The 19,400-nt window shown below is 38.2% G+C and overlaps 6 protein-coding genes across 6 annotated transcripts; 4 read left to right on the top strand and 2 right to left on the bottom strand.

Moving 5' to 3' along the window:
- Positions 1–86: 86 nt before the first annotated feature.
- Positions 87–1,307, top strand: MELLADRAFT_58502 (family 5 glycoside hydrolase; the record flags this gene model as incomplete). The annotated part of the gene is made up of 7 exons (XM_007404000.1): positions 87–106; positions 181–246; positions 300–389; positions 483–785; positions 862–885; positions 960–1,055; positions 1,115–1,307. 7 exons carry the CDS (start codon positions 87–89, stop codon positions 1,305–1,307), a joined length of 792 nt encoding a protein of 263 aa, XP_007404062.1.
- Positions 1,308–3,279: 1,972 nt separating this feature from the next.
- MELLADRAFT_101135 (uncharacterized protein) lies at positions 3,280–4,041 on the bottom strand (the record flags this gene model as incomplete). The annotated part of the gene is made up of 2 exons (XM_007403548.1): positions 3,280–3,402; positions 3,502–4,041. 2 exons carry the CDS (start codon positions 4,039–4,041, stop codon positions 3,280–3,282), a joined length of 663 nt encoding a protein of 220 aa, XP_007403610.1.
- Positions 4,042–4,823: 782 nt separating this feature from the next.
- Positions 4,824–6,337, top strand: MELLADRAFT_101134 (uncharacterized protein; the record flags this gene model as incomplete). The annotated part of the gene is made up of 10 exons (XM_007404001.1): positions 4,824–4,842; positions 4,926–4,954; positions 5,050–5,093; positions 5,179–5,233; positions 5,318–5,362; positions 5,451–5,542; positions 5,693–5,750; positions 5,846–5,981; positions 6,076–6,164; positions 6,254–6,337. 10 exons carry the CDS (start codon positions 4,824–4,826, stop codon positions 6,335–6,337), a joined length of 651 nt encoding a protein of 216 aa, XP_007404063.1.
- Positions 6,338–8,650: 2,313 nt separating this feature from the next.
- On the top strand, positions 8,651–10,337 carry MELLADRAFT_32231 (family 4 glycosyltransferase; the record flags this gene model as incomplete). Its single annotated transcript, XM_007404002.1, has 6 exons — positions 8,651–8,746; positions 8,844–9,229; positions 9,318–9,433; positions 9,513–9,620; positions 9,731–10,015; positions 10,099–10,337. Coding segments are annotated over 6 exons (1,230 nt in total), but the record flags the coding sequence as incomplete, so codon positions are not given.
- Positions 10,338–14,538: 4,201 nt separating this feature from the next.
- MELLADRAFT_73825 (uncharacterized protein) lies at positions 14,539–16,038 on the top strand (the record flags this gene model as incomplete). Its single annotated transcript, XM_007404003.1, has 4 exons — positions 14,539–14,732; positions 14,814–14,922; positions 15,071–15,285; positions 15,377–16,038. The coding sequence occupies 4 exons, from the start codon at positions 14,578–14,580 to the stop codon at positions 15,696–15,698; spliced, it is 801 nt and encodes a 266-aa protein (XP_007404065.1).
- A 335-nt stretch (positions 16,039–16,373) lies between these two features.
- On the bottom strand, positions 16,374–18,936 carry MELLADRAFT_41465 (family 59 glycosyltransferase; the record flags this gene model as incomplete). Its single annotated transcript, XM_007403547.1, has 9 exons — positions 16,374–16,850; positions 16,926–17,068; positions 17,141–17,200; positions 17,283–17,418; positions 17,498–17,578; positions 17,680–17,917; positions 17,998–18,343; positions 18,418–18,506; positions 18,618–18,936. The coding sequence occupies 9 exons, from the start codon at positions 18,729–18,731 to the stop codon at positions 16,558–16,560; spliced, it is 1,500 nt and encodes a 499-aa protein (XP_007403609.1).
- Positions 18,937–19,400: the final 464 nt, after the last annotated feature.

Genomic DNA, 19,400 nt, shown 5'->3' with positions numbered 1-19,400 from the left:
CATTTCATCTGGTGTTTCTTGGAAATATTTGTATAAAGCTTTTGGTTGGGCAAGGAAATATGGATTAAGGCTTAATTTAGATTTACATGCTGTTCCTGGTTCACAAGTAAGTTTAAGAATTGAACATCACATTTTTTTCTAATGATTTTCATTTTATTAACTTATTCTTTTAAAAAACAGAATGGATGGAATCATTCTGGAAGACAAGGAAAACAAATTAACTTTCTTGCTGGTCCAATGGGAATTGTAAATGCACAAAGAACATTAAATTATATCATGACTTTAACCCAATTCATCAGTCAACCTAAATATAAAAATGTAGTACCTATGTTCTCAGTTTTAAATGAACCTAAGATTGGATCTATTACAAGTGCTGCTTTAAGATCTTGGTGAGCTATTTTTCTCACAAAGAATGAAACATCTTCAAATCTTAATTCCTTTGAAGTTCATATAAATTAATAAAGTAAGGAAATCTGATTTAGGTATTATGAGTCATATAAATTGATTAGAAGCATAGGTGGTCAAGGAGAAGGAAATGGACCGTTCATAGTGTTTCATGATGGATTTCAAGGAGTTTCAGGTATTGGTTCTACATTAAAGAATCCATGGTCAGGGTTTATGAATGGATCAGATCGAGTCGGACTTGATACACATCCATACTTATGTTTTGGTTCACAAAATAATGATAGTCTTGAGACAAATTCATTTAAACCTTGTAAACAATGGTCTGCTCATCAAAACTTTACAATGGATAGTTTTGGTTTAGCTATTGCTGGTGAATGGTCGTGAGTGATGAGATTTTGAAAAACTAGATTTATTTTTTTGGAAAATATGAATGATTTTCTTTGATTTGGTTTTTAGGTTGGCTGTGAACGATTGTGGAATGTGAGTTTCATGGAATATCTCGTTTTGATGTGTTAGAGAAATTGATGATGAAGAATGAATTCTTTGAAAATTAGATTTGTAAACAATGTAGGATCAGGTAGTCGATTTGATGGAACTTATCCAAGCCCATCTTCACCAGATCCTAAAATCCCAAAGATAGGTGATTGTAGGTAAGTACAAAAAAGATGTAAGGAGATATCAAAAACTAACAAAAATAATTACTTTTTAGTTATTGGAATGATCATAGAAAATGGACGAAATCATCAAAAGATTCATTTATTGAATTAGGTAAAACCACTCAAGATTCATTAATCAATTCATTTTTTTGGACTTGGAAAATCTCACATTCAATCTTACAAGACAATCCACCTAATCCAATGTGGAATTATCAACTTGGACTTCAGTCTGGTTACATTAGGTAAACTTAATCACAAATCTCTTTGCAAACCTGTTCCCATCCCAAAGCAAAAAAAAGAAACTCTTCTAATTGATTTTGGTTTGATCATTTTTTGATGGACTTGGATGATGAATGATTTTTGATTTGATTAAGTCCTGATGCTAGAACTAGTCAAGGAAGTTGTAGAAAGAAATCCGAAGAATTATCCATAAACTTACCACAATATATATATGAAGCACCACTTTCAAAATGGAAAACAGGAGGCAAGAGTACAACAACAGGAATGATCAACCAAACTGAACTTGAATTAATTGAGCCATTCCCACCATCTAAGATTAGAGGTAATGGACCAGAAGGACATGAAAGTTATAATACACAAGATTTACCTCAATTATCACCTATTGGTCCTCCTATCGTCTTGAAATCAAATCCATCAACTTCAAACCCATCTATGGTAGATGAGAATCTTGGATTTCAATCTAATGATTCTTTAGGGTTTTATGTACCTATTCATGGTTGTGGTTATCTTGATGCTTGGGTTGGATATGGGGTTCAACTTCCATCTCCTTGTCATCAAAACTCATCATCTTCTACTACTCCTGTAAACTCAACTAGTTTGAAATCTAAATCTAATCCATCCAAGTAGCATTTAAAATCATACTTGATGTTAATGAGAGGAAATCTTTTATGAGCTCATCAATGTTGATGTGTTCAAATGGTTTCTTTTGATGAATTCTTCAAATGGTTTCTTTTTGATTTTGTTTAAATTTCTTTTCTAATTCAGATGATTCTTGTTATAAATTCATCAATTTATGATCTATAATCCAATCATTCTTATTGTAAACTAGACAATTGGCACCCAGCCGCCACACAGGCATGAGTCAAGGCAACACATCCATTGGAACCCTGCTCTAAAAAAACACACAGTTGCTTGTTCAGGCATGATTGTGCAACAAAACAAATGCCAATATGCACAGATGTACCTGGCAGACACCAGCAATTAGTGTGTGGGCACAAAGTATCTACTTGCAACAGAACCAAAGCAAGCATTGTGCTACATCACAACTTGGGAGTCCATGGGCAAAAGAACATTACTCAAAAGACATGTGCCATCAAAGTAGCCGGGTGGTAAATCACTAGTGGTATAGAAGGACCCTTGGCTCAACTCACAGAAGGTTGAATGAAGAGTGATATGTCTTGAGTTTCATCACAGGGTGGGAGGACCCGGAACAGAAAGGTGCTACTCAAAAGAGCAAGAGCCATTGAAGCAGGTGAGTGTTAATCTTTTTTTTTTCTTAAATTACTTTCCTTTATTATATGTAGGTAGATTTGGCACATAGTATATATTTGATTGGTTTGTTTCCAAGATTTTACATGCAGTAAAACACTTTATATAATTTCCCTCATTGAAATATGATTCAGGTCTTTGTATACCAAAAAAGTTGACACATTGATCTGGATTCTGTTAAATGGATCAAATCAAATGTATGATCAATCATTTGAATAAACCTGTTTTAGTGTATCTGTTTTTCCAACCTGAAGGTAAAAGTCATGATCACTTTACTATTTTATATGCATAATTAATTCCTCACAAGAATTTGAAAATGCTTCATGTTTCAATTTAAAAATTAAAGCAACTGTCCAATTCTTTTGATTGAAGGATATTGATTATTAATTTTATTTAGGATATGAGGTTGTATGTAAACATGATTAGATTTTATGATACAAAACTTGGTTAAGATTATATACAATTTAGTTAAAAGTGAATCAAGTGAGTATGTATACATTTTGAAATTAATTATTAGGTTTTTGGTTGATGTCTTTACAAAAAACATTATTATTTGAACTGAAAGAGTTTGGAATCGGATCATACTTAAAATACAATCAAAACAGATTGATGGTTGGTTGCTTGGTTAACAAGATAAAACAATATATGTTGAATGAAGATTAAATGACGAATAGATCAATCATCAAAACTGCTCGTTTCTTGATGGTCTTCATGATGAATATCTAGAACGATGTTTAATCATAAAAGGACTTGATTTATATTTTCTTTTAGGCGGATTCAAAACCCCAGTTAGATGTGGGTAAGGTTTAGAAGGCGTACCACGTAGTTGGATCTATTCCAAATCACAAAGAAAACCAAAACATAGGATCAGTCATCAAGAATCGATTTCTTTGGAATCAGAAAATGATTGATAGGCGAAATGTCAACTTACGAACTCTGAACCAGGTCTGTATGATCCTTTATGTGTTTTGGATGGTTCATAAATACTATGATAAGTATAAGTTGAAGACCGATTGATGATTTTGATTTCTACAAAACAAGTATTACGTTCTTCTTCTTCTTTTTCTTTAAGTTGATCTTCAAAAATCGTAGTAAGCTTAGGTGGTAATGAAACAAATCTTCGACGAAGAATCTTTTTAGATGATGGTTTTGAAATTGGACAGAATGGATTTAAATTTATAGAATCTGTTTTGGGATGGATGTTGATTGGGATTGAAATGTTGATAAGATCGATGACTTCTGGTTTAGCAGTAGGCTTAAGTGTTCGTAAATCTAGATTGATTGGGTTTTTGATTTCGAGTAAGTCTAGAGTTGAAGATGGTTCAGCTTGGATAGGTTGATAGAGTGATTGAGATTTTGAAGAAGAATTGAAAGTGAAAGTTGAATTTAATGAAGTCAATCTACTTGATAAACGTTTGTTAAAAGTGATGATTTTGATTTTGATTTTTAATTTTTTCTTTTCTTTGGGCATTTTTGATGAAGAATTCAAGTTGGATGATGGTAAGGAAATTCAAGATGATGGTAAACTGGTCATCAATCCTCATCCATCAAGACTTGAGTGATAAAGTATTTCATTGGATTGCATTGGATTGATAATTCAAATCATACTGACTTTCTTTCTCTTTGAGTCGAAAAGTTGAATTTGTCATTTCCAATCACAGATAATGCTCATCATCTGCTTACCAATCCGAACGCTTCCGAACGCTTGGGAGTTGGGACTCTGGATTACTTGTTCTTCATGATTTCTCAAAATATGACCCATTGGGCATTCAGTCATACCAGAATGAGTAGTCTCAAAAAGATTTCAATTTATCCTTGGCATCCTATCAATCAATTTAAAAATCACACATGGTCCTCACAGATTGAACGCTTGATTTTAAACAGCATGAATTCAGGCTTGGCCATTTGACTATGTTCAATCTTGGGGTAGATCTGTCTTCGAATCATCCTAATGGTTTCATCTCAACAGATTTGAGTTTATGTAGCAATCGATCAGAATCGATCCAAAAGAATCGCATTAATAATTTGGCAGTGGTGGAATGCCAATGGTAAGTTTGTCTCGGGTCAGAAAAAACTACGGGGCCGTCGCGGCGAACGCGCTCTTGAGGGGCTTTTAGTCAAGCTTACGGGGCCGGGACCCTGACAATCTTGATGCAAATGACTGTGATCTTATCAAGCAAAACAAAGACCGACGAAAGAGAAAGCTTTTCAAAGATCTCACTCGCATTCTAAATAAACCAAATCTGCAAAAAAATGTCTACCCATGACGGACGTAAGTTAGCTTATTGATTTGGTTTTCTTTAATCAATTATCCATTTTTTCCTTAAAGCTGAGTTGGTTTGATTAAGATCTCAGATGTTCGTATAACTTATAACGAAATCCATGTAAGCTGAATTTGATGTTTTTCATGATCAAAGATAAGTTAAGATTAAATAAAAACTCATCAAATGGTTTATCATTCATCATTTATCATCATTAGCGTACGATCAGATCAACTGCTACTAAAATCCGTGATGAATTCGGGTCAGTCAACTTTTCTTGGGTCTTGATATCTCTTTGATCTCAAAGAAAAATTGATTTGTAATCACTTAAATCAATTTTTACATAGTCCCGATATTATGATTGCTATTGGAGGAGGAGGATTTTTTCCAGCCCGAGTTCTTGTACGTTTCCTATACATCCATCTAGTGATTCTTATACTATAGAACACAATTAACTTACAAAATCTTTCATTGATACTTTTTCAGCGTACATTTCTTAAAACTCCATGTCGAAAGAATATTCCAATCCAGGTAAGAAACCAATCCAAAAGTTGTTCAAAATCCTTAATCGGGGGTTTTTTTCGCATCGAACTCATGTCATTTTGGATGACTTGGTTAGGCTATTGGATTATCTTTGTATGAGGAACTTGGTACAGCTCTTACAAATGGTTTACCATCTACTGAGGAAAAGGTTGGAAAAGAAGTGGTAAGGTAAGTTACAAGAACTTAAATCAAACCCATTCCAATATCAAAGTTAACGAAATTTGTTTTTTTCTGGATACATAGAACACAATGGTTAGCTTTGTGTTCAAGTTATAATATCTTATATGAAGATCAATAGACTTATGATGATCAATCTAGGTTAGATTTCTCGACCCTTGGACATACCCCCTTACTCGGTCGACGGATCTTGATAGTTGTAAGTTCACTTCCTCATCCCGTTTCCAAAAACCCCCTTGAAACTAAACTCATCAATTCTGCTTCTTCTGCTTCTCAATGAACTTTTAAACTTAGGATGAAGTTGATGATACCCGAACGACTTTATCATATGCAGTGGCTGAATTAGAGAAAGATGTAAAAGATCAACTTGAGAAATTGAGTGAGGATGAAAGAAAGAAGTTGGATCCAACTGAATTTGCTATCTTTGTTGGTTCGTGAAAAATTGTGATCAATCTGGGTCTTCATTCAATCATCCTTCTGAGCAAGTTACTTACCTGCTTATCGATTTTATCTATTATATACAGTGCATAATAAAGATAAACCCAAGTCTGCTCAGATTCCAGATCATGTCAAGTATTTCGCTGGCAAGACCATTGGCGATCAATGGGTTGATGTGAGTTGAATTCTGATCTTTATCTAGTCTTTAGATTTTTAGAAAAAAGAACAAAAGTTAACTAACAAGAAGTTGGATTAATTATCTAGTATCCATGGGAAGCAACAGATATAGATGAACACGAACGTTTAGCAACCTCATCTTCCGAACAATTAACCGAAGTTTTAGTTTAACCCCGTCCAAAATTTTTTTTTTCTGAAACCTTCTTGTGAGACTCTTTTTTGTTTGGGTTATTTTTGGATCAATTCTTTTGTGATTGAGAATTAGTTGATACCATTTTGTATAGAAGTATGAAAGAATTGATGGGATGGATGTAGATCCTGAAAGATAAGGTGTTGAGTAAGTTCATAGTGACAAGATGCAGCAAGATGTAGACTTGTAAAAACAATAAAGCATGGTATTTGAAAGGCTAGGATGATGATCAGCGGTCAGGGTTCCCTGCTTAAATATCTTTTGATTGTTTTGAAACAAGAAAGAAAAGCTATATGGTTCTTCCAATAAAGAAAAGATGATGTTCTTCACGCCTTAGACCATTTTTAATTGTACCTTTTCACATCACCAGGTTTGCATCTTATCTTACTCTCCCATCCTCTCTCTTCTCCCCCAGATTTGGCAAGATGTCAGCAATATCATCCCGAAATTATCTTTGGGTAATTTCTCAAATCTGGGGGGGGAGGAGAGAGGATGAAATTTCATGGCCTCGACCAATACATGTGTTTGGAAGGGCTGCTTGGTAAAGGCATAACCTCTTTAAAACCATACTATGCTCTTTGAAACCCTATGGCATTGCTCAGCACCACCGCCAAAAAAGAAACAGGACCACCAAGTCGTTCTCTTCGAACAGTCCAGTCCTCATCCTGTATGCTCATCAATTCTTGACTCGACCTTTATCACGGAATGAATGCCTTCAGACCCAATCACTCCACCTTCGTCTATTCCGCTTCTTTCGGTTCAAAAAATCGGACCAAGTACCCGTAGCTATACCCTTCGAGCACCAGACAGACGTTATGGATTGGTCGATGCCTTCATGATTGCTTTGTCTAGCACTATCTTCGCGTTGACGGTATGTGAATGTTCAAGTTGAATTTGATACTCAATTCATATTGACAACCCATACTGATCTTTGTTCAAGAGAAGACTTGGCCATCCATCTTTAGCCTCGTTAATCTCATCATACTAAGTTATTGGACCTACTCAAAGCTCAGTCAAGTTCATTCAGGTATGTCGCTATTTAATTCCAGAAGAAGAATTTGTATGATCTTAATCTGATACCAAACACAAATGATAGAGACAGTACTTGTTCTAGGTACGCTGGGGGTCCAACTCAGTCAAACTACTTTACTTGGCACTCGACACGAGTTTGTACCAGCCTTTCATATACAACAAGTCATCATTCATGAAGCCATAGATTGTTGGAATGTAGAATTTTACCTTGCCATAGTGATTGATCGAGGTAAGACTGGTGATATGGTAGAAATGGAAGTTCGTCGGATCTTTAGGGTCAGTGATATGTGGAGCATACCAGAAAAAAAAGTGATTTGTTGATGTTTCTTACGGATGGTTGATTGGTAGGCTTTGCGACCTCGACTCGAATATATCTTACCTGTTTGGCGTGGGATTAGGGAAGTGATGTTTGATGGGAATGGGATTTGAAAGCGTTTCAAGAGCCAAATGTTTAGATGTATCATCTGATCGTTGATCAAGGCTTCTGCCAAGTCACCTAGAGCTTAGATGTACGACAACTATATAACTAGATTCTCCGTGTTGCAATCATAGATGATTTGGAACATAGGTTCATAGCTTCGCTATAGAGACTATGGAATCTATTCGTGAAAAGTTTCCATTGCAGGGCTTTTTGTTGACAAGAGAAATCGATCAAAAGCACAGATAGCACCTGTCACTATCTTTGAAAGAAGTGTCGTTGCACAACTATGTGGCGCGCAATGTGAGGAGATGTGTATGTACGGCTCAGCAGGTCTACCGTCTGGGCGTTGTCCAAGAAGTTGAAGTGGGAAAGCGTGAGGGATAACCCTAGCCCATGTCCGGGTCTCAATGTCTTGGAATCCATCGCTGCCTGAATCCACCATGAGACCTCCCGCGCATTCTCAACGGCACCCTTCGATTCGACGTGAACTTCGATGTGATTCTTCGACGACTTCGACTTGTTTGGAACAACAGCTTATGACATCAGTACCATGGAGCTAAACTCGATCGAGGCAGCTGATTCAGGGAAATCAGGAAAAGTGAAGACCGAAGAGCGCATTCAATACAATCAAGCTACTCAGAATGATGGTCAAGATCTTCCGAAACGTCGGTACAAAATCGCGTCAGTTTGATTTGAATCCTTTCATGTTTTGTTTGAGTCTCTGATTGAGTATATCAGCCTGACAATCATGTTTTTGACAATCATCTCATCGAAAAAAGTTGTTGACATGATACCCTCTTCCTTTTCGTTTACTTTGGGTGGATGATCGATCGATCGATGACTTAGTATGGCATCCGATTACTTTTTCCCCAACCTCGGTGGTGTCGAATCTCATATCTATATCTTAGCTCAGAAATTGATAAAACGGGGTCACAGAGTGAGTTTTACGTCATCTAGCACTCCTCTCACGTTAAACTTTCATTCACCAAAGGTATAATTTTGTTTTTTTTGCTAATTCATCATCGTCTTCATAGGTCATTATCATCACTCATGATTATGGTAACAGATGCGGAATCAGACACCTCCCAGCTGGCCTCAAAGTTTACCATGTCCCACTCGGCACACTACCATTTTCAAGTTCTGCTGCGACACTTCCTAACCTATTCTGTTGTCTACCTCTGATTCGGACTATCTTGATTCGGGAAAGGATCGAAATATTTCATGCTCATCAAGCCATGAGCTCACTAGGGCTCGAATCAGTGATGCATGCGAAAACCCTACATGTAGGTATTCGGACTGTCTTCACCGATCATTCACTGTTTGGTTTGGGTGGAGGTGGATGGGGAGAAGTCACTGGAAATAAAATCGTCAAGGGTATCCTGAGTGATATAGAAGCAGTCATTTGTGTAAGCCATACTGGGTACGTTCTCTTTGAGCCTGAGCTGACGTCTCATGGAACTGAAAGTTCTTTGATATTGATCTTCATCAACTTGTTTGTCATTTCTCAGAAAAGAAAACTTGGTTTTGAGAGCTCTTTTGAACCCAGATTTGGTTTACGTCATCCCGAATGCAATTGTTGCCGATAGCTTTAAGCCGGACTCAGGAAAACCTTTATACAAAGGAGGTCCATGTGAGTAAGAGTTCGATTTTTAAATTTTGGATGCTTACAAGATCTGATGAATTACTTTTCTTGGATCTCGTAGTGACGATTGTTTGTGTCTCAAGGCTGGCTTATCGAAAGGGTATCGATCTTTTGATAGCAGCCATTCCAAAAGTGTGTGCAGCACATCCTGAGGTTCAATTTTTGATCGGTTGGTGTTTCTTTCAATACTGCGCATCACAACATGAGCATCTACCCACTAATGTTTGCCATTAACTGACTTGAGTGAAATCTACTTTTCTATGATTTCTGATTTCCTAGGAGGAGATGGACCAAAAATGATCGAACTAGAACAAATGAAAGAAAAACATCAATCAGTGATTTCACCTAATCAAGTTGAATTATTAGGACCAATCCGATCAGATCAAGTTAGAGATCTATTAGTAAGAGGTGAAATTTTCTTAAATACCTCTTTGACCGAAGCATTTGGGATGACAATCCTTGAAGCAGCTTGTGCTGGATTGTTTGTGGTTTCTACTAATGTTGGAGGTATTCCTGAGGTTTTACCTGATGGATTGATCGAGTTTGCTCAGCCTGAGGTCGAAGGTAAATGTTTTTTCAACTGAAATTCCGAATGAATGTATGCGTCAAATATGATTACTGATATTTCAAGGAGGACTCCATTCCAGATCTTGTGAGGGCTATTGATCGGGCAATCGATATTATTTGTTCTGGAAAGCATGATCCTATCAAAGTTCATGAGCGCGTCAAGGGTATGTATAGTTGGGCAGATGTGGCGATTCGAACAGAGAAAGTTTATGGAGACGCAATGGAAATTGAACCATGTCCGCTGGTTGAACGATTGAGAAGGTTTATCTATTTTCTTTGTTACTTTTGTCAAAGGTTATATCAGTCAGAATTGAATTAAGAATCCTTTGCAGACATTATGGCTCAGGTGTGGTGTTTGGAAAAGTGATGTGTGTGGTTTTGATGGCACAATATGTGTTAATGGCATGTTTGGATTGGTGGATGCCGAGGGATGAGATTGAAAGAGCACCCGAGTTTGATTATGACGCTTATATAAAAGTGTGTCTCTGTCTCTCTTTATTTATTTCACTGAAAAGGAACTAATTAGGATCTGAATCTTTAGGCATATGGGTCCTCCTGATGGATCATAAGGGACTCCTTGGGTTAAGGAAGACCTCCATACATTGTAATATTATTCAGGTAATTGCTAGGGCATCTCGGGGACTCAGCTACTTATTACATGGTAGTTGCATGAATGTTGTACTAAAGTTTTGAGATGTGAGTGGTTGGAGATATGAAATAATGTGCTTGCTTGCAAAAACATCATATGTGATTTTCTATAGCATTCACACCTCAGAGTTGTCCATCCGAGAGACTTGTATTACTGAGTTATCCATATTGACCCTCTTTGTCTTGCCATATTCAGAGATAAAAAGATCAAGTTTGACGAGAATTTGCAAGTTAGGCCTGTCAGGAAGACCACACCAATGAAATCCAAAGCTCCAATTGATGATACTGAGAAACCTGATATTTGTGGCATACACATCTCTTTTTTCTTTTTCTTCTTTAAATCCCTTTTCTTTCCATTGATTGATCCCTGGCCTTAAATAAGTGCAAGAAAGCTGGGATGGTATTGGGCCTGGGGATTGAAGTTAAGGCAAGGCGGTTGTGATCTGACTGTTTTGCATCTTTTCATTTCATCTCTTTCTTTAGATGCTGTTTTCTTTTCTTTTTCAAATAGAACACAGTTTGACCCATAGCATTATTCATTTGTCAGTTGAGAATGAACAAATGTTGTCTCTATGAATGCAATTGTGTTAAAAGTACATTTTGTTCCCCTTTTTTTCAGCTCTTACAAATCTGTGATAATTTCAGTATCATGATCCTTGGGTATCTATTATAAGATTGTTTTAAAACGGAATGGGAGGTTGTTCAACTACTAACACATATATCTCACACTTAATTAAATTGGGAGTTCTCATTTGGCATTCTCTCTTTTTCAATTGCTTGGGAAGGCTTTGCACTAGATGTCTTTGTGAATGAAGAAATGCAGTGATTGACCAGTCTTCTATTTTACTCAGAATTGATGAGATTTGCCTTATGTGTCAACCTTTGATCTTATAACCAATCCGGAAACATTATTGTTGTTTCAAGCTGTTCCAATTCCACCCTTAGAATCCAAATAATCTAAACATTTTCCAACCCTCCCCAAGGAGAAAAGTTTGATGATGATCATGTCACAATCAAAGGAAAACAACAGCTGCAAGAGAGCATATCTCATCTAAGCTACTTTTGCTAGCCACAAAACAGATAAGAAAAACTTTACAAAAGAAGTGTAGAGAGTTCAACCACAAAGTGAATATCCTGATATTCTTTTGGTTGAGTCATCTTGTAATAGGCTTGTTCTTGTTCCAGAAATGGGGTAAGAAGACACCAAAGGGAAGTTAGGATTTGATTTGAGTATGATACAAATAAACTCAAACTCATTTTCTATTCCTGAATCTGAATATGAACAATAACACATTTTACAAATATCTGATTTGTGAAAGGCAAAAGGATCAAAATACATCTCTTTGAGACCAAGTTTGTACTCAGGTAGCCAGTCTTATAAACTGACAGGATGATCACTACAATGGTCTTCCAACACCTTTGGATTCAAAACTCTTGGCTTTTGTACCAATTCACAATACTTGGTTGGTTCCATGAAATCCCTGGGTCTTGTCAATCTTGGAGTGATTCATAATGAAGCAGATCTTAGGCACTTGAATGGCTTTGGGCATTTGTTTTGATCTGGTGCCTCTTTGAAAGTCTGAGAATAAGCTTGTTTTCAACATAGTTTTACTTCAGCCAAGATTCTTAGCCAAATTATGGTGGCACTAGTATTTTCTTATCATCATTCATAACAATAAACTGATTATGATCACACATTGTCCAAAAAGTCACTAGGTCACCAAATCTATACTACATTGCTTCAAGAATCCTTTGGTTGTTTTTGACACAGGAAAACAAAATAAATGTCCAAAACCCTTGCTAAAACCCTTGCTAAAACCGACTTTGTACTAAAATCTGTCAAAATTGGACTGTCCAAATGAGTTTCTTCTGAGTTTTGTCCAAAACTTGGAAAAAAAGACTGCCAAATAAACCAAAGGATTGTTGAAGCACTGTAATCAGTTGATAGTGAGTTACAAAGCAAGTACGTCAACTTATTCCAATGGCCCATTGAATCTTAAATCCAATTCCTAGAGATAAATAGGGAATCAGGAGTGTGAGCATTTATAGAATGTGCTGTCCTGTACCACAAAGATTGACTGAGCAAGATTTTGTCAGGTTTTACTGCAGGAATGTAACAGCAATGAATTCCATGCACCTTCAAGGCTACAACCAGTGTAAGATACATTTTCTGTTTTTTTCTCTTGTGCGATCTGGTAAACACCAAAACCCAAAGTTTGGGTGGTTTCCAACAAGGGGTCCACCAATTACATGAAGTACATTCTAAAGTCAATCTCCAAAAAAGTACCAAAAGATTGGCCAACACCCCACAGGTTCATCTGGATCATATTGAGAGTGGTTCAAATCCTGTAAAACTCCAAGTTGCAGAGATTCAAGACAAACAATCTCCCATGGCAAGTTATCCATAATTGAGCTATATGACAGAACTTCACTTGTCTTCAGGCTGGATTGGAATATTGTTGCCAATGCCCAAGAATTGTTCATGTGAGCAAAATCAGGGTCCCCAATCCAAAACCCAAAAGACTTCAAATTGTCTGTGGCCAGAGCACATATATTCACAATTGCTTTGAGGTTTTTAGTCCATAAGCAATCAATGAGGGCAAGATGTTTTAGTTTTGAAATGGTTGTGGATTACAACATCAAAATTTTCCAGCTTGCAGTTGTGCAGGATTAAGCATTTGAGGTTGGGAGTAACAGCAAGAAGATCAGACAATGCTTGCGCATCATGGCCACCATGTGTTTGATATTGGCCTCCCCCTTAAATATTCAGTGTTTTAAGACTTTTGATGTTTTACACAACTTTCACAAGTGTTGTGGTAATCAGAATTGAGCTAGTCACTGTCAGATGAAGCTCTGTTGCGTTCTGACAGATTCACTTGATCAGTTCTATCACCCGATCCGTGGTTATCGTGGATTATGGCATCAGCTCTGGAGCTACATGTCTGCGTGTTCGAGAAACGGGCGTCACCCGAGTACATCACGGTAGCGTTGCTTGCGAAGAAATTCTTCGGACTCTGACTTCGACAACCATACGTCTTTGAATGCAAGCCGCTTGAAGAAGTACGAGGCATCCAGCAACGACACTGGGCTTGTTAATGCGCCAATGGAGCCAATGGAGCCAGTGGAGTGATCATATGACCAAACCGTGCGGAAGCAGATGGGAGGGACTGCTAGGGCCCAACTTTTGCAAATCAATCGCAAGCCGAGGAGTTCGCAGGTAGACCGTTGCGAAAGGAAGGGGTTGGTGGCTATGCTTTCAGGCCATGCAGGTTGCCACTCTTGATCGAAAAATAGTCGATTGAAGAAGACTTCCACGATCTGAGACTGGAGTTCGATCGGAAGCCAACCACGTTTGAGTGAGGTCTGTGGCCGATCTGGGCTATTCGGAATGCTGGTGTATGTGATCGTCATGAAGCTGTTTACTTTTGATGTTGGAACAAAAGAACTTCGATGGTGACTTGTTGTAGCGCATAGGCGCACTCCAACACCTCATAAAGGCATGCTGATTCCGCACCCTGATCATGTCAGGATTGGGAGCCATATGTGTGGATTGTGGCTAAACCATTCAACCCTATTCAGCCCTGTTCTTTTTTGAATTGCTATGAAAAACTCCACAAGTTCTTTCAAGCCTGAACAAATCCCAGTATTCCTGTGATGCCTTGTTTTCTTAGGCCGCCTTCACTTCCATGAAATATCTTGCTTTGTCTATGTAGTTTGTCTTGCAGTTGAGAATCAGAAGAGGATGAGTGGTGGAATGTACCCGGTAGTAAGATATGATAGGAGTACAGTATCTTAGTAGTGAGTTATATTACACGTAGCAGTCCTTCGATCACTCTTTCTGATGCCGAAGAGAAAATCAGATTGATCGACACCAGAGTTACCGTCAAGAACACATCCACCTCAAAGACATCATGTTCCCCTTCAGTCTACTTCTCACCGTGCTTCTCGTCCCTTTCCTACCCTCTGCATTCTCAGTTCTCACCCCTGAAAATGTCGAAATCTCAGCTTCATTCCCTTTGGAGAATCAATTTGGAATCGTCTTCAATGGTCAACCTAATAAAATGATGTAAGTTTACTTTATCAAGTTTCATCAGGGTACAAGGTTCATGGTTTTGCTGACTTTTGAAAATGCTCTTCTTGTAATTAGACTTAAATTACAGAATCACGGAAAGGACCCAGTTGCTGACGTCTTGAGGATTCATTCAGTTTGGAATGAGTTTAGAGAATTAGGTGGAAAGGAAAAATTGTTAAGAAAGGTCAGTCTCACATCCAACAGATGCAAATGAAATCAATCCAACCGCAGCATGCGCTTGGTTCGATTTCATTGAATTATCAGGGAAGCTGATCAGTTCTTGTAACTTGCGTTTGATTCATTTCAAACTTTGAATTCAATCATATCGACAGGGAAACCCAACTCCCTCAAAAAGAACTCTCCCACCAAACACTCAAGCTTATAGTATACCTTATCACTTTAGCGCTGAACAAAGAGAAGGAAATTTAAATCTCAAGATTTGGGTTGAATGGTCTGCTGTTAATTCTCGTAAAAAAGAACGTTCATTGGCTTATGATTCTACGGTGACTATCACTGAGCCACCTACTAGATGGTTTGATCCTCAATTGTATGTCATCCACAGATGTTCGAAGATAAGACTGATAAAGAGATGACTAATCTGACTTGGAGTTTATGTTTGGTTTGTGAACACATTTTAGAATCCTTCTTTATGTCATCATCTTATCGACCGTTGGCGGAATAGGCTACATGGTGTTGAATTCATACTCATCTAACGCAGCTGGTCGACGAGGCAAAAGTAATGAAAAAGCTCGAAACCCTGTAGAAGCGATTTCGAATGCTCCTAAGATTTCAACTCCAACTGGTGGTCGATATGAAGCGGATTGGATTCCTCCTACTCATTCACAACGTCCAGGTTCTAAGAAATCAGGATCTTATATCGCAGCTTCATCTGGTGCTGAAAGTGCAGGTGAAGATAATTTAAGTGGAACGGATTCTAAGGCTCGAAGGAGGAAACGCTGAAACCCGGAAATCAAATTATCATTGCAATCAAGAACCTAAAAACAAAATAACAAGACCTATGAATTCTTTACAAACAAAATTATCGTGTGCTTTGTGGTACAGCTTGTGTGTATCCTTTGAGCACATCACAGGCAGAACCAGTCAGCAAGAACTCTATCATTTTTTATCTCCTTCGGTTATCGTATAGATGCTTGTATTTGCACAGACCTTGTACGTCAGATATACAATGTGGATGAATTTTGGGAAAGAAGTGATATGACGGTGGTGTCTCCATGATTGAAAAACATTGCTCTTAATGAGCTTCGCAATGAAGCTTCAAGGGGTGGATATCGTTCAAACCAAGACTGTTAAGCTAAGACTAGTCTTGATCGAGGTAGTTTGAGCTCAAGAGTTACAGCACCCTAACCTTTCTCCAGTTTGCGCACATAAAACGCTTATTCGCACAGCAGCCCCAATTGTTGAGACCTTGGTGACATGCCTCGGTCTGAGGTCTGACGCTTAAGCATGCTATCAAGAAGGCTGGAATGGTAATTTTGTCAAGGTCCAATAATCACAAGACAAGCTAGACTCAACCCAAAAGTCAAAATGTCCATCCATTGGCCAAGTGTTTCCGCCCATCACTGTCAAAAGCGGTCTCATTTGGCAAATTCTTGCGGTCACGCAAGTTTGGTTTGAGAACTATTATAAAAGACGAAGCATTTATGTACTTTGCACGTACAATGCGGATTTGAATCTCATGCTTTCAAGTAGCCTGTTCATCGCTAGTAGTTTCCTTCAACTTTGAAACAGTCATTAATACAACAATATGTACCGTTGGTCTTCTACTCCATCACCCAAATCAACAGAAGCAACATCCAAGTCACCACATGAACCGCTGCCATGTCCCTTCCCACTCGCCTGGCTGAGATTTCCAAGGCCGATAAAGAAACATACCAAGCGTGAAGGCATTTACAATACCATATAAACTTCCTTCGCCAATCAATCGAATGGACCATGTCCTTGACTCCTCAATGACTGGTCGGATATGAAGTCGAAGAAGTATATATGGAATGAGGAAATATCGAGGTTCGATAAGAGGCGAAGGGACGAGAGTGAGGATAAGAGCAAATGCATAGAAGACCATCAGAAGTAAGGTGGTGGTATATGACCGGGCTATAACCAATTTCAAGTTTGAGATCAGATCAAAGCATTCAAAACTTTTCAAATCGAAATGCCAAATGAACTCACCAAGTCGTTCCCAAAGAAGTCTCATACCAAATAGGTAACCCGGTACAAGAGCATACTTGACGATTGAATGGAACTTGAACACTCTTCGCCAGACATAAAACACGTAGTGACGGTTATCGGCCAGAATAAATGGGTGTTCGTAACTGTCACACATCATTTACTCATCTTTTTATTAGGGATGTGCTGATGATACCGAAAGCAAGTTATCAACGCACGTGAACTTATAGACCGTCCAAATCATGACCACACATGATATGATAGACTTGAGCACTGAACTAGAATTTGAACCAAGACAAAACAAGTAAGCAAGGGAAAGGTTCATAATCGTGTAATGAGCTGGAGCATTCTTACCTGTACGATTGACATAACCTTAGCAGAGATCGCTTGAAAAGTAGTCTGTCGAGCACGAGTGGCGCGAAGAAAAGCACGGTGAACCCGACAAAATAATAAACTTGGGGAACATGGGCAATGACTTCATGACTCGATTTGTCTCCTGTAAGTCAAGTCATACATCAAATTGATGGAAATGTCTGCTGTGATCAATACATCTCAATTCAGTAGACATTTCTTACCTAAGACAATACCACCATTCCAAATCAGAAATGCCATGAAGCACCCCATAACGGACAGGTAAGGTAGCATGACCAAGCATACTGCCGGAAAATCCAGTCGAATATTAATCAGCAAGGATTGCAGTGACTTTGGAACATCGACTATTTCAATCCGACCAGTACGAAGTGATCAGCTACGTAACTTGAAAAATTGTACAAGGAAAAAAGGGGAAAGTTATAAGAAACCTTAAGATGCACACGTAAAGAAGAATCCATCAAAGGCGGATTGAAGAGTTTCGGTTGAGGTTGTAGAGTAGGAGATTTGACTGTTTCTCCTGGGGTCGTTGGGATTGGTTTGAATTGAGCCAATAGGGCTGAACCAGCAATGAAGGCAACCCAGATGACATTTGTTTGTCTAAAGGTGCAGCTTAGGAGACCTAGCTGCAAGTGTTCCGTTGTAAATCTCGTTAGAAACCTTTGTATCCGAGGCAATGAAGCTGTAAAATGAGTAAATAACTTACTAAACCTGCCGTGATATGATGGCCGGTTAAGCTCTGGTCGTAACAAGCCAAGACAGATACCAATGAGGCGATATCGGTATAAAATAAAAATCCGGAAAAGTAGGCGATTGGAAAACAGGAGATCACGATGGCTTCCAAAATAATATCATCTTCTGGGATTAAAAATCGGACCCTTGGTTTTACACCTGGATAAGGTGGATAAGGAGTCTTTCGAAAATGAGATAATATCCTACTATTCAGCCATGGTAAAATACATAGTAACACTGCATTCATTGATCGAAGTCCATTTATTGAACATGTAAACCAATAAGGTAAAAGATGATGAAGGATTGCGATCGGAAGATATCTACGAAGACAAAAAAAAGTAAGCAATTGTTAAAAATAGCTTATCAAACTGAAGTCAAGTGAAAAATGACTTACAATCCAGGAGGCGTCGTAATTTTGTCATCCCATTCTAGCCATTGTCCTTGGCAATACGTCCTCGCCTGTTTAACATGGAAGATTTCGTCCTATAATTCCACAGATTCCACACAAATAGGTTGCCCGGGAAAGCATGACGTCACCGGACGTTTTTTTATAAAAAAAGTGTGCTTCAAGGTGGTAGATCCAAAAACACAGACCATATAAGGCTCAGGAACCAGCTCGTTGAATTGACCACTTATGAGTACTATAGCGGCGACGTAAGCGGATATGGCCACAAAAGATGTGAGAGATTGTGTTTGTTTGTAATCCATTTTCTCGCAAAAGATCTGAAGCAAGATCTCCTTCAATCTCTATCGGCAAGCCCCGTAATATTTCAAGAGTAAATAAGCAAGTGGGCACTTTGGCCTTGAATGTATTGAGGTCTTGTGAGTTCCCGTAGGTTTTATGGGGTATTTCTTTTCGTGGCCTTAATGATTTTCGAGATGGTTATGTCGTTATCGATCGATCGAGTGAGTGATGATACAGTGACCAAATTGTGATCGAGAAGTAAAACTTGAACTTCATTTCGGGACTCCGGACTCCGGACTCGGATCAGGCTACGGTCCCGGTAGACGGAACAGGGCTTTAAATCAGCCCGCGGATCAAGAGTCATAACATCAGAACGTACTTCCCCAACCTTGAACCAGAACTTTTGTTGATCAATTTACGTATATTTGGCTCTCAAATGCGGGTCACCATTTGATTTTTTGGCAATTCTGAAGAAGTGATAAGAAACATTGATGCCAACTTGCCTGGGGTCTATCAAAAAGTATTGATACGAAATCAAAATGTTTATTAGTAAGGTCATGATTTGTATGGAGGATGGAATTTAAGAATCATTTTAACTGGATGAGGAGTCAATGATACTCATGCTCAAGTTAGGAAACATACCATTAAGACCCCTTCAATTTATTTCCAGAAAAAATGAATTCACATCTCAT

The sequence above is a fragment of the Melampsora larici-populina genome (assembly GCF_000204055.1).
Source record: "Melampsora larici-populina 98AG31 unplaced genomic scaffold MELLAscaffold_1, whole genome shotgun sequence".
Lineage (NCBI taxonomy): Eukaryota > Fungi > Basidiomycota > Pucciniomycetes > Pucciniales > Melampsoraceae > Melampsora > Melampsora laricis-populina.
The sequence above is the reverse complement of the archived record's forward strand: the minus strand, read 5'-3'. Positions and strand labels throughout refer to the sequence as shown.